Source organism: Saccopteryx leptura, chromosome 6 (genome assembly GCF_036850995.1).
Source record: "Saccopteryx leptura isolate mSacLep1 chromosome 6, mSacLep1_pri_phased_curated, whole genome shotgun sequence".
In the NCBI taxonomy this organism is placed as follows: domain Eukaryota; kingdom Metazoa; phylum Chordata; class Mammalia; order Chiroptera; family Emballonuridae; genus Saccopteryx; species Saccopteryx leptura.
The window spans coordinates 27,791,870-27,807,046 of NC_089508.1; the positions used below are offsets into that span (position 1 = coordinate 27,791,870).

The 15,177-nt window shown below is 43.0% G+C and overlaps 1 protein-coding gene across 1 annotated transcript; it reads right to left on the reverse strand.

The window, feature by feature from the left end:
• Nucleotides 1-9,475: 9,475 nt before the first annotated feature.
• Nucleotides 9,476-14,257, reverse strand: LOC136377442 (peroxisomal succinyl-coenzyme A thioesterase-like). Its single transcript, XM_066344232.1, is given in 4 exon segments — nt 9,476-10,667; nt 11,915-12,117; nt 13,778-13,959; nt 13,961-14,257. Coding segments are annotated over 4 exon segments (1,260 nt in total). The 5' UTR covers nt 14,230-14,257; the 3' UTR covers nt 9,476-10,061.
• Between the last annotated feature and the right edge of the window lie 920 nt (nt 14,258-15,177).

Here is a 15,177-nt window from a genome sequence, read left to right on the forward strand (position 1 = left end):
AGGGGAAAACAGTTGAGGACGCCTGGGCTGGACAATTCAAAAGTTCTCTTCTCTAGGAAATTCTGCTTTAGACCTCTGGTGGAAAGAGTAGGTACTGATATAGGCCAACTAGCTGAGTGTGCCCATATCTGCAAAGGAATCAGCTGCTAAAAGAACATACTTTCCTTAATTGGGGGGAACAGCATCATACAAATTCCAGTGCTTGCCTAGTGACTTGAAGTGGCTGTAACTTAATGCCCAGATATGTGACATGTTATCTCCAAGTTAAACATACTAATTGATTTCTGTTCCTCTGTTGTAGGGGTGGGGACTTCATTGATAGCCCAAAGCCTTTCCCTGATCTAGGTTAGAATTTCTCTGGTTACCCCAGACAGTAACACTCCCAGAGAGCTTTCTCTCTGAGAAGGCCCTTACCTTTTCCCAAGCTTAACAGCCCGCTGCTTTTCAGTTTAAGTTCAAAATGGAAAAGCTGAGCTTCAGAAACAATTGCTTCTGAGTCAGTTACCTCTGATCAGTATGCCATCAATATAATGAGTAATTTCACTATCAGACTTAGAATACAGATACCTGTTTAAAATCCCACCTTAACAGATTCTGACAAATGTTAGAGAACTGAAATATCTTGGAGGCAAGACTGTAAAGGTCAATACTGCCCAGTGAGAGCAAACTGCTATTGATGTCTAAATGTATTGGGATTGAAAACAATGCAATCAACAAAAGGATACCAACCAGGGGTGATTTAGAAAAACTTTCTGTAGAGAAAGTGTCAGCCAAGTTAATATGAGTTCGTTTAGTTTTCTGTAATCTTCAACATTAGAGAAATCCATTTACTTTTCCAATAACCCAGTTGAGAAGTAAAGGGGGAAAGACTGGAGATGGAGACAGACTGCCAGTCACTCCGGTTATCAGCTGTGATTTCACTCATGATCCCAGGCCTCGTACTATTTGTTTTTTGTTCTTTGTCTTTTGGGTGTTTTTTTGAGACAGAGAGAGGAAGGGAGAGAGATGAGAAGCATTGCATGGTAGTTGCAGCAGTTTAGTTGTTCATTGATTGCTTTCTCATTACATGCCTTAACCAGGGGCCTCAAACTGAGCCAATGACACCTTGACCAAGCCAGTGACATTTGGGCTCAAGCCAGTGACCATGGCATCATGTCTATGATCCCAGGCTCAAGCTGGTGACCCTGTGCTCAAGCTGGTGAGCCCATGCTTAAGCCAGATGAGCCTGCACTCAAGCCAGTAAGCTCAGGGTTTTGAATCCCATTGGCCCAGGTCATTGCTCTATCCACTGTCCCACCACTGGGTCAGGCAGTCTGGTACTTGTTTTTAATTGATCATTTTGGTGTAAGACAAGAGAGCTCCATGTTTCTGTTCTTAGCAGCCAATATACTACCCATTTGAGTAAATCCTTTCTCCAACATAGGAATAACTCAATTTTGAAAATGTTCTCATGATTAATAGTATTGTATCAATGCCAACTTCCTGTTTTCTTATTTTTATTATAATTATGTCAGGTGTTAACATTAAGGAAAGCTGTAAAAAGGATATAAGGAACCTTGTTTTATTTTTATGAGTTTAAAATGATTTTTTTAAGTTAAAAAAAAAAAAGAACAGTATCAGTGAGTGTTGAAACCACCAAGGAGTAAACCACCGAAGAGAATACCTTTGGTCTTCTCTCACTTATAGGGTTAGTAAAACCTGCCCAAAGGACTTTAAGGCTACAGATCTCTCCCTTTGAGGGACCTAATTCTTCATCTTTAAGGGAAAGCTCCCTACATGCAGAGCGATTAGGTTAAGTGGAAGGTATAGGTTTCAAAACGACCACTTGTCGTCTGGGTACAAAAACAGCTTCGTCCTTATCCTTGTGAGCACTCTCTTGGCTCAGTTCCTAGCACTTTGAACCATGGAAGTTGCCAGGTTGAGTGATTGCCAAGACTTTTGCCCTAGCTGCAGCTGTTACTAGGCAGTTTCAGAGATTCACTCTTTCAGGTGCTACTTCAATGGCTTTTGTAATTTTATTAAATCACCAGTAAGCAATGACCAGGGAATTTGACCAAGCAACTGTGGTATGAAGAGAGTGAAACACTGCCCCATGCTCTCTTAATTACTAGTGAAAACGGAAACATGTGTTGCTGCCATTGTCATTTTGTAATTCAGTCCCCACCCTAACCCTAACAGTGCAGAAGTTCTATGCTGTACTGCGATCTTACTCTATCGTTGGTTAACCTAGAAATTTAAACATATATGCTTAATTTACCAAAAGTCTCAAGTTAACTAACATCTTTACCTTCTTTCTAAATAATACCAGGTCCTGAGAACATTTTAAATCCAGTCACTTTCTCTCCTGACTGATATGCTTTTGTTTTCATGTATTTTGGTCTATCTTGTCTTGTTTAACCCTACCAGACATTATTACTTTTAAAAAATAGTTAATGATTGTTTAAGTTTACTCATATATTTATTATATCTAGTAGAGATTCTTCCTTTATCTTGAATCTCAGATTTTCCACTTGGAATCACTTTAAAGCAGTGTGTTTTAAACTCTAATGTACATATGAATCATTTGGGAGCTTATCAAAAAACAGATTCCAAATTAGTAGGATTAGGTTAGAACATTTAGTATTGTCAGTGTTTTAGATTTTAGTCATATAGGTTTATAATTTTAATTTGTTAATCTCCAATGACATATGATGTTAAGCATCTTTTCATGAGCTTATTTACCACGAGGTGTTCAAACTTGTGTGTGTTTTTTTCCATTGATTTGAGAGTGAGGGAGAGTGAGAGTCTGCGAGGCATCAACTCCTTGTTTCACTTAGTTGTGCACTGATTGTTTCTTGTATGTGTCTTGATGTGGGGTCCAACTCACAACTGCTGGTGCAACAGGTCAATGCTTTATCCACTTAGCTATCCAGCCTGGGTCTCTGGTGCCTGTTGTTTAATTGGGTTGTTTCTTTTCCTATTGTTGAGTTTTAAAAGTTATTTTTGTGTTTTGAATACTAGTCCATAATGAGATATGTACTTTGCAGAAATTATTTCCCCTCACATTGTATGGATTTGTGTTTTCTATCTCTTAACAATGTACCTTTTCTTTTTTTTTTTTTTTTTTTTCATTTTTCTGAAGCTGGAAACAGGGAAAGAGACAGTCAGACTCCCGCATGCGCCCGACCGGGATCCACCCAGCACGCCCACCATGGGGCAACGCTCTGCCCACCAGGGGGCGATGCTCTGCCCATCCTGGGTGTCACCATGTTGCAACCAGAGCCACTCTAGCGCCTGGGGTAGAGGCCACAGAGCCATCCCCAGCGCCCCGGCCATCTTTGCTCCAATGGAGCCTTGGCTGCGGGAGGGGAAGAGAGAGACAGAGAGGAAAGCGCGGCGGAGGGGTGGAGAAGCAAATGGGCGCTTCTCCTGTGTGCCTTGGCAGGGAATCAAACCCGGGTCCTCCGCACGCTAGGCCGACGCTCTACCGCTGAGCCAACCGGCCAGGGCAACAATGTACCTTTTAAAAAATCAATTCAGCCTGATCAGGTGGTGGCGGATAGAGCATTGGACTGGGACACGGAGGATCCAGGTTCGAGACCCCGAGGTCGCCAGCTTGAGCGTGGGCTCATCTGGTTTGAGCAAAGCTCACTAGCTTGGACCTGAGGTCGCTGGCTCAAGCAATGGGTTACTCGGTCTGCTGAAGGCCCATGGTCAAGGCACATATGAGAAAGCAATCAATGAACAACTAAGGTGTCGCAACGAAAAACTGATCGATGCTTCTCATCTCTCTCCATTACTCTCTGTCTGTTGTCCCTATCTATCCCTCTCTCTGACTCTCTCTCTGTCTCTGTAAACAAACAAACAAACAAACAAAAATCAATTTATTTGAGGCAAATTTATTGGTATCTACCATGAACTAGATGCTGGGGATTAAAACATAAATAAGAGACTCTTTATTTTTTAAAATTTTTATTATTCTTTTTATTTTTATTTTTTTGTATTTTTCTGAAGTGAGAAGAGGGGAGGCAGAAAGACAGACTCCCACATGTGCCTGACCGGGACCCAACCCGCATGCCCACTAGGGGGAAATGCTCTGCCCATCTGTGGCATTTCTCTGTTGTAACCGGAGCCATTCTAGCACCTGAGGTAGAGGCCATGGAGCCATCCTCAGCGCCCAGGCCAACTTAGCTCCAATGGAGCCTTGGCTGCAGGAGGGGAAGAGAGAGACAGAGAGAAAGGAGAAGGGGAATGGTGGAGAAGCAGATGGCAACTTCTCCCATGTGCCCTGGCTGGGAATTGAACCTGGGACTTCCACATGCTGGGCCAATGTTCTACCGCTGAGCCAACCTGCCAGGGCCAGTAACTCTTTAGATGTGTAGGGATATCACAATCTAGAGGGAAATACAGACACCCATAAGAAGTAAGTACAAACATGTTATAGTAGCTGCTATACACAGGTATATATAACATGGACTAGGGAACCAGGTATAGAATGGTCAACAGTACGTTATAGGTCAGAGAGAGATTTACAAAGGAAGAGGCATCCATGCAAATCAAGAAGTTTGACATGTTGAGAGTAGAGTGGGGTCTTCTAAGAGGGGAACAGTGAGAGACATGGCTAAAAGAAGCAGGAGGCAGATCATTGAGATTTTAATTAGATAAGCATATATGATCAGATTTGCATTTTAGAAAAATTGCTTTGGCATCAGAGTGACTTGACAAAAGATTAAACTGCAAGACCAGGTAGGAGTTAAAAAGACTGCCCAACTGAAAGCATGGCCAGTGTTTAGATATGGAGGAGATAATTTGAGGAAGGTGTTAATAGCATCATCAGGTCTTACTAATGGGTATGACAGGGAGAGAGAGGGGACTAGTTGGACATCAGCACTCAGGGGTCTTTTGTGCTTCTCCTGAATGCATTTTGCTATGTGTGTGGAGTAATATGTTGTCTCCAGTAGTAAGAGTTTGTTAATTTCAGTTATATTCATAATTTTAGATAATGGCCTTCAAACAATACAGATCATAACCTATAGAAATAAGTTGAGTTTCCTAATTCCAGTTTATGTACCTCATATACCAAGTTTTGAATGGTCTTGAATTAAGGTGTGTTTATGTGATTTAATCATTTCATTATAAACATACATACAAGAGTATATGTCCTAGGTCATGATGTAAAATGTATTTTTCTTCCTGTAGGTTGTAGCAAATAAAGTGGAAAAAACATTGAAGTGAAGGGTGTTTATTATTGTCCAACAATAAGGTACTGTATCTACAGTGTTAGATCACAAAAATTCTCTCCTGATATGATACACTTAAGTGGTACTTGAATTTTAAGTTGTCTCTCAACACACCAGTCTCAAAAAATTATTTCATTTTATGGTTTGTATTACTGTTGCTCATTCTGGTAAAATACATCAACACTTTTTTTTTTTTTTTTTTTTTTTTTTTTCATCTTTCTGAAGCTGGAAACGGGGAGAGACAGTCAGACAGACTCCCGCATGTGCCCGACCGGGATCCACCCGGCACGCCCACCATGGGGCAACGCTCTGCCCACCAGGGGGCGATGCTCTGCCCATCCTGGGCGTCGCCATATTGCGACCAGAGCCACTCTAGCGCCTGGGGCAGAGGCCACAGAGCCATCCCCAGCGCCCGGGCCATCTTTGCTCCAATGGAGCCTTGGCTGCGGGAGGGGAAGAGAGAGACAGAGAGGAAAGTGCGGCGGAGGGGTGGAGAAGCAAATGGGCGCTTCTCCTGTGTGCCCTGGCCGGGAATCGAACCCGGGTCCTCCGCACGCTAGGCCGACGCTCTACCGCTGAGCCAACTGGCCAGGGCTAACACTTTTTTTAATTGTACTTCTGAGTATATATCCAAAGAAATCCAAAACACTAATTCAAAATATATATATATATATATATATATATATATGCACCCCTATGATCATTGTAGCATTACCTACAATAGCCAAGCTATGGAAGCAACCCTAGTGTCCATCAATAGAGGAGTAGGTAAAAAAAAAAAGCAGTGGTAAAGCCTGACCAGGTGGTGGTGCTGTGGATAGAGCGTCGGACTGGGATGCGGAAGGACCTAGGTTCAAGACCCCGAGGTTGCCAGCTTGAGTGCGGGCTCATCTGGCTTGAGCAAAAAGCTCACCAGCTTGGACCCAAGATCGCTGGCTCCAGCAAGGAGTTACTTGGTCTGCTGAAGGCACCTGGTCAAGGCACATATGAGAAAGCAATCAATGAACAACCAAGGTCTCGCAATGAAAAACTGATGATTGATGCTTCTCATCTCTCTCCATTCCTGTCTGTCTGTCCCTATCTATCCCTCTCTCTGATTCTCTCTCTGTCCCTGTAAAAAAAGAAAAAAGAAAAAAAAAAAAGCAATGGTACATAGGTACAATGAAATATTACTTGGCCATAAAAAAGAACGAAATCTAACATTTTGTGACAGCATGTATGGACTTAGAGGGTATTATGCAAGTGAAGTAACTCAGTCAGAGAAAAACAAATAGTATATGATCTCACTTATATGTGGAATCTAAAGAACAATATAAATGCCTGACCTGTGGTGGCACAGTGGGTAGAGCACTGGCCTGGAATGTTGAGGTTGCTGGTTTGAAACCCCAGGCTTGCCGAGTCAAGGCACATATGAAAAGCAATCAATGAATAACTAAAGTGAAGCAACTAAAATCTGACTCCCCACCCCCTAAAATCAATAAAAAAAATAAAAAAAATAAAGAATAATATAAATTAGCAAATACAGGAGAAATAGCCTTATACGTACAGAGAACAGACTGGTGGTTGTGGGTGGGGGGAGTTAGTGGACTAGGTGAAAAAGCTGAAAGGATTAAGAAGTACAAATTGGTAGTTACAAAATAGTCAGAGGGATGTAAATAAAGTTCAGCATAGGGAATATCTATATAAAAAAAATGTAAATGTTCGTTTGTTCAAAATCTTAAATCTCCAAAAGTTCTTCACTGATTGCTTTGAAAGCTTGAAACAATGTTGCATTCAAATATGCACTCTTTTTTATATACCTACTATTATATAGATATAGATGTCACACCTGTGACAGGTAAAAACATGCTTTTTTAAAAAAACAGCGCCATCTGTGGACGTGAAAGCAACACACACTATACTAAATATTTTACAATTCCCTTTCAATGTTTCCGATTTACGATCCATTTACATGCAGCCAGACTTGAGGATGCACGGTTGCAAGCAGGGCGATCGTGTTCTGCAGCTTCAGATCTGCTTCATTCTCGACAGAATGAATATGACAGGCTGAGAGTGACTGAAAGACGTCAACGAGAAACAGCAGATCAGCATAAAATAGGACTCCGTGCTCAGCAATCACGCGATTACAATCACCTTGCATTCCAGTACAACCCAGCTGATGATTATAGTTTGAGCTGGCATGTTCTCATCGACACTATGACTGAAGTGTGTACTTATTGCAAGACTCTGAAATTTAACAGAGAAATGAATGTGTTGTGCCGCTGGAAAAATTAAACTACTTCAACTTGGAGAACTGCCAGAGCCATTAAAAACTTTGCTTGCCGGATATACCACCGAATCAAAGCATTTCCTATCTAACATCAGGAAATAGAACTCATGCTTCCAAATGACGTCATGTGGTGCAAAAATCATAACAGCTCAATTCATGCCAACTTTCAAAGTGAAAGGACAAATTTATCATAAAGCCAGCTCCCTGCTTTAGTTCCCAAATGGTCAACATAAATTCCTACAAATGTATTTCATTGGTGATGGCAATGATGAATTGAATGCACGCTATGGAATTTCTACCAGCATAAAAAGGTCTATCGTTTCTCAACTGCAAGAGCTTCTTCACGAAAAAAACAATTTAGTGCGTTTGTTCAAAACAGCAATTGACATGATGCCATCTGATACACACAAGATAGTTATTCATGCTGACAAAACAGCTGCTGGAGAACATGTGTGAAGGTTCAATGCTCCAACTATAGATGAAGTGGCAATTGTTAAAGTCAGAGATCAATTCCAACCTAGAGATATTGTTCTTCATCGGAGAAACAATCAATTGACAAAAGTTGCAAAAACTCATCGATGCTACAATGCCCTGCAATATCCAATCATTTTTTGGGATGGTGCTGATGGCTATCACTTCAATGTTAAGATGATAAATCCAGTCAGTGGCAAAGAAACAAATATGAAATGCAACGCAATGAACTATTATTCATACCGATTAATGATTCGAGAGAATGAAGACAATCACATTTTGAAATGCCGTCAATTGTTTCACCAATACATCATAGATATGTATGCAAAAATCAAAATAGAACATTTGATATTCACCCGTTTGAATCAGACCAAGCTTCGCTCTGAAGAATACGTTCATTTGCGAGATGCAGTTGTAAATGATGGTAATACAACTAACGTTGGAAGACTAACAATTTTGCCATCTTCATATACAGGCAGTCCATGTCATATGCATGAGTATGCTCAGGATGCAATTGTATATGCTCATCACTACGGGCATCCAGACCTATTCATTACATTCACATGCAATCCAGCTTGAGACGATATACAACAGCTCTTACTTCCTGGCAAATCGCCAGTGGATAGGCATGACATCACAGCACGCGTTTTCAGACAGAAGCTGAAATTGCTGATGGATTTCCTGGTAAAACATAAAGTATTTGGGTCTGTGACTGTAAAAAATTAATGAGCAATGTTGTAGAAGCAATAATCTTGACAGGACCTTTCAAAAGTGAAGATGTCCTCATTCCTCGCATTCCTATGATTCCAACGGATATGCCATTTCAATTTAAGAGACTGCAATTCCCAATACAATTAGCATTTGCAATCACCATCAACAAAGCTCAGGGCCAATCTTTAGAATTGTGCGCTTTAGATCTACACACGGATTGCTTCTCACATGGAACATTATATGTTGCGTGTTCTAGAGTCGGCAAAGCAGACAATTTCTATATCAGCACAGACAATAGAACAACAAAAAATATTGTATACCCACAAGCATTGTGAAATTAAACATATACGCTTTCTCTTTACTTTCTTTTCCATTTAACCAGACTGAGCCACAGCAACGTGTGGCCGGGTACAGCTAGTAGCCAATACTATTATAATAACTATGTACGTTGTCAGGTGGGTACTGGAAATATTGGGGAAATACTTTGTAAAGTATATAGTTGTTTAACTACCATGCTGAAACTAATGCAAAATAATGTTGACTATAAACTGTAATAAAATAAACACACAGGCCTGTTCAGTGGCACAGTGGATAGAGCATGGCCCTGGAGTGCCGAGGTCAACTGGTTCAATCCCAGGGCCTCTGGCTCAAGCCCAGGGTTGCTAATCCTGAGGTGGCTGATTCCAAGGTCACCAGTTCAATCACCAGGTTGCCTATCTCAAGGTCACTGGCTCGATCCTGGGGTCACCAGCTCAATCCCGAGGGCGCCAGCTCTTTCCCAAGGGCACCTGCTCAACCCCCAGCGGTCACCAGTTCAAGCCCCAGTCAGGGCACATACGAGAAACAAACAATGGCACAACTTGGTGCAACAAGTTGATGCTTCTCTCTTTCAAAAAAAAAATTAAAATAAAAAATAATAAAAATTAAAAATATATATATATAAATGAAACCCCCAGTATGATACAGGAAAAAAATAAACTTCTCTGTATACTTTTGCCAATGAAAATTTTACTCTGCTACCAGTAGTTGCATCAGTAGCAATACTGGATAGTCATTCTCCCCCATTGATGGAAAAAGTAACCCAGCTTTAAATTTCATCTATGGCTCAAAGTGTTAAGTAAAAAAAATATTGAGAGGAAAACATAAATTTTAACAGTGAGGATGCTTTTTACTTTGTTGTTGTATACCTTTAATTGAATCTCCTACAATAGCCATGTGTTATGTTAGTAAAATTAGTAAAACAATGTAATTTATTCAAAAGTTACCTAAAATATATCAATAGTGATGACATGAATTTGATATTAATCAGGGAATAACTTATTCACATAAAATTATCAAACACTAGATAGAATCTGACCTTGGATCTCTCATGTCAACAACAGATCAATGCATTACAATTTGGAGGAAGCTCTCTCCCGGGTACCTCTAAGGTGTCTTCTGAAGAAGGTCAGAATCTGCTTCCAGGCATCCACCTGGGCCTTGGAATGAGCCCTGGGCTCCCCACCCCAGATCACAGGCGTTTTCGGTAATGTGTGCAGGGAAGCTGGACACATGGGGAAGTAAGGAGGCTCAATGTAATGCCCAGTCCCAGGGTAGGAGATTATCTGGGGTTTTTTCTTTCCATGGGCCTGTAACCGTTCAGAGGCTATTTGGGCATAGAGCTCACTCCTCCAGTTATGGTCGTCCTGACCAACGATGAAGAAGATAGGCCCCTCGGCCTTCTCTATTGGAAACATGCTGGGATGTTCATACCCTCCTACAGTATCATTCCGTATATCAACAATGTCCAGGAGACCTGAGAAAGCTCTCTTAATTCTCCTCATGTCAAGGCCCAATGGTGGGATGCAAATCTCCTTGTAGCAGAAGGCACTGATTCCAGTGAACCCAGAGCCATTGATGGAAACTGTAGCTGAGATATTCTTTAAAAGTGAGGCCATGAAGAGACAAATATTAGCCCCTAAAGAACTGCCCAGAAGGCCAATGCCTGGACCCTTTACCTGGAAGAAAAGAATGGAGAAGAATAATAATCGAGAACCCACCCAATAAAAAATCGTTTTCTTAGTGCAACTAGATGTGCCGTTAGCTTTAATTTGTGAGCTGGGCACAAGAGAATCAAACTAAGTTCATAGGAGTTTCTTTCCACATAGTAAAGGATATCTGGCCTGACCAGGTGGTAGTGCAGTGGATAGAGTATCAGCCTGGACACTGAGGACCCAGGTTTGAAACCCCAAGGTCACTGACTTGAGCATGGGATCATAGACATGACCCCATGGTTGTTGGCTTGAGCCCATATGTTGCTGGCTTGAAGCCCAAGATCACTGGCTTGAGCAAGGGGTTACTGGCTGGAGCCTCCTGGTCAAGGCACATATGAGAAAGCAATCAATGAACAACCAAGGAGCCACAACTATGAATTGATGCTTCTCATCTCTCATCTCTCTCCCTTCCTGTCTGTCTGTCCCTAACATCTCTCTCTCTAAAAAAAAAAAAAAAAAAAAAAAAAAAAAAAGAGTATCTGGCTGGACATACAGCAAAAAAATCTTAAACTCACTGGCAAATTTAGAAATTCATTACACATGTTCCAGACATGTTGTATCTTATTGTGTAAAACCAAGTTCTGTTTCAAGAAGTGAATCATTTATCAGAGTCCATCTGAATACGTCAGCAAATGATTAACTTTACAGGAACAAAGTAATATTTCTGAGTCCAATTAAGTGGTTCTTAGCTTCAAAAATGGGCGCATAAGTTCTGATAAAAATCTGAGCAACAACATACTCTATTGTCAGAAAAAAGATGAAAAAACAAGTGTGCAAAGCTAACAAATTAGAAGCTCCATAACAAAAGGAATTTTAATATAACTAAATAATTCCTTTAAATAAAATCTCACATGTATTTTCTCTGACACAGAAAGTGGAAATACAATAGATGCATAAAGTCAAAGAAGTCTCCAAAAAACTATCTCTGTGAAAGAGGAATAGAGGAGCATCACTACACCTGGTACAAGTGAGTACAAGGTGATATTCTCTGGGGAGATAATTGAGACAGAATGACACAATAAAGAGCATTAGACCCTGGCCAGATAGCTCAGTTGGTTAGAGATTGTCCTGAAGCACAGAGGTTGCTAATTTGATCTTCAGTCAGGGCAGGATTGATGTTCCTGTCTTTCTCTCTCTTTCTCTCCCTCCCTTCCTCTCTTATCCAAATCAATAAATAAAATATAAAAATATAATAAGAACATTAGGAGAACCTGGGGGTGTTGAAGCATGGAGCACAGGGCTTCTTCAAAGCATTCCATATTTCTGCTGTTGAATTTCTTGGGGAGATCTTCAAAGTCATAATAAGCTAGAGCCAATGTAGCAAAGCCATGGCCAGCCAGAAGGCTGGCTCGATATTCCAGCAGGCCCCCTCCAAGACCAAAGAGATCAATGATCCCTGGGAAAGGTCCAGGTCCTAGAGAAGGAAATATTATAAAGGGAAGACATTATATAATTTAAATATTTTGCTTAAATTTAGGGATCTTTCTATATTATTTAAGAGGTTTCTGTGAATCAAAGGGAAAAAAATAGCTCCATGAATCACTATTGAAAAGGAAAACAGGCCCTGACCGGTTGGCTCAGCAGGCGAGTATCAGCTCAGCATGTGGAAGGCCAGGATTTGATTCCAGTCAGGGCACAGAGGAGAAGCGACCATCCGCTTCCCCACCCTTCCCCCTTCTCTCCCTCTCTCTCTGTTCTTCTCCCACAGCCATAGCTCGAATAGTTGAGCAAGTTGGCCCCTGGCACTGAGGATGACACCATGGCCTTGCCCCAGGCACTAAAATAGCTTGGTTGCTGAGTAATTGAGCAGCATCCCCAGATGGGCAGAGCATCGCCTGGTAGGGGGCTTGCCAGGTCTCTCTGCCCCTTTGATTCTCAATTAAAAAAAAAAAAAAAAGACAAAGGAAAGGAAAACAGGTGTCTTGGGGGAAGGAAAATCTACAAGGTATCTTCACATTGATGAGTTTACCCTTCATATGCTTCTATGATAAATTATCTGCATGCTTCTAAGGAATTTCAGGTTTGTTTGTTTATTTTGTATTTTCCCAAAGTTAGAAGTAGGGGTGGGGGATTGGGAGGTGGGGAGTCAGACTCCTGCATTCGCCTGACTGGGATCCAGCCAGCATGCCCACTAGGGGACATTGCTATGCCCCTCTGGGGCATTGCTCTGCTGCAATGGGAGCCATTCTAGTGCCTGAGGCGGAGGCCTCGGAGCCATCCTCAGTGCCTGGGGCCAACTTTGCTCCAGTGGAGCCTTGGCTGTGGGAGGGGAAGAGAGAGAGAGAGAGAGAAAGCAGCGAGGAAAGGGTGGAGAAGCAGGTGGGTGCTTCTCCTGTGTGCCCTGGCCAGGAATTGAACCTGTGACTTCCACACACTGGGCCGACACTCTACCGCTGAGCCAACCGCCCATGGCAGGAATTTCAAGTTTTAGATTGTGTTGGTTTGCAGTGTTCTGTTAAAAGATTGGACACAGAATTAAGAATCTTGAAGAAAAAAAAAAGAACATCAAAGACTTGAAACAAAGTATTATGTTGTATTGCATCAACCCTTGGCTTTTTTTGTATATTCATATTTCAGCTGTTTATTTAGAGAGAGGAAAGAAATATACCTAGAGATGACTTTAGGTGAGGGAGGCAATGAAGTCTGAAGTGTGATCTGTGGTAGAGAGGAACATAAAGTGAAGAAGAGGCCCAATGTACACAGCCAGGACACTTGGGAAAAGTGACATGGCAAACAGATTCCTTGACCATCATTTTGTGTAAGACCCTCATAAGGGCTGATGCGGTAGTGATCTGTACGGCAGGCAGTTAATAGCAAAGTGGACAACATACCTACCGACCTGACCCTATATTTATATCTGCATAATAACAGTATCCACTTCATTGGGATAGAGAGACTAAATGAGATCATGCAAAAAAATTGCAAAGCACAGAGTCTAACATATCAGAATTTTGGTTGTGCGGGCACTAATTTAGGCAATGACAACTTCTCTGACCTTGCCCCGGAGCCTAACTCCCCTTAAGCACTGGGTGCCAAGCGCACTCGCTCACACAGCCCCAACCACCCAGGCTCACCTGGGGGCAGGAAGAGCGTGGCGCACACCCGGTTCCTGCACACCGGCTCCCGCCGCACCCCCGGCGCAAGGAAGTCGCGCTCGTGCACCGCCCGGCCCAGCAGCCGCCCGCCCTCGGGCTCATGGCCGTCCAGCACCTCCAGCTCCACGACGAAGGGCGTCTGCACGTCCCGCTTCAGAAAAAAAAGGCTTCTCGGGCTCCAGGGCCCAGAGGAGCCCCATGGGCTCAATCCCAGCGAAGCTGCCGCCCAGCGCGGGCGCGCGCGTCAGGTCCAGCTCCCCGCCGGAGTCGGCGCAGTAGCGCGCGTGGGCCCGGAAGATCGTGCCTTTCTCATCGCGCAGGGACGAGCGCAGCGTGACCGGCTGCCCCGCGGCCAGGCCTCGCACGACGATGCGCACGGGCTCGTCCCAACGGCAGCGGCCCGAGGGCTCCAGCGACACCTTCGCAGTCATTCCGGTCGGGCGCTGCTGCGGTCCGCACCGTCAGCGGGAAAGCTCAGGCAGGGGTCAGAATCCCGTTGCAGCCCGTGAGAAGCGCGTCGGTTGGTCGAATGGGCTCTGGTGTTCTCAGTCTGCGGGAGTGTTCGGTGGCTTAGTCGCCTCCGGAGACGTCTGGGCTCTTCAGCATCGTGCAGTACTAGGTGGCTCTCTTGACCTAAGGCGGAGAGACTGCCTGAGTTCCGGGTGTGGCGCCCAATCCCCATCCCGAGGACGCTTCTCAGTCTCAACCAGTCTCATATGTTGAAGTGAAAGTTATTGGGTAATCAATTGGTGGTGAAACCAGAATTGAAGAGTTTAGGCAGAATTCCAAGAATTCCAGCCCCTCCATGGATAACAAATCAGGGGTCCCCAAACTGTTTACACAGGGGGCCAGTTCACTGTCCCTCAGACCTTTGGAGGGCCAGACTATGAAAAAAACTGGGAACAAATCCCTATGCACACTGCACATATCTTATTTTTAAGTAAAAAAACAAAACGGGAACAAATGCAATATTTAAAATAAAGAACAAGTAAATTTAAATCAACAAACTGACCAGTATTTCAATGGGAACTATGGGCCTGCTTTTGGCTAATGAGATGGTCAATATGCTCCTCTCACTGACCACCAATGAAAGAGCCCCTTCCGGAAGTGTGGAGGGGTGGGATAAATGGCTTCAGGGGGCCATACTTTGGGGACCCCTGACTTAAATACATACATACATACATACATACATGCATGCATACATACATACATACATACATACTTTTGCCCTGGCCAAGTAGCTCCGTTGGTTAGAAAGGGTCGTCCCCATAGGCAAAGGTTGCAGGTTGCATACCTAATCAAGGCACATACAGGAACAGATGATGTTTCTGCCTGTCTGTCTCTTCTTCCTCTCTCTAAAATCAATAAGACAAAAATAA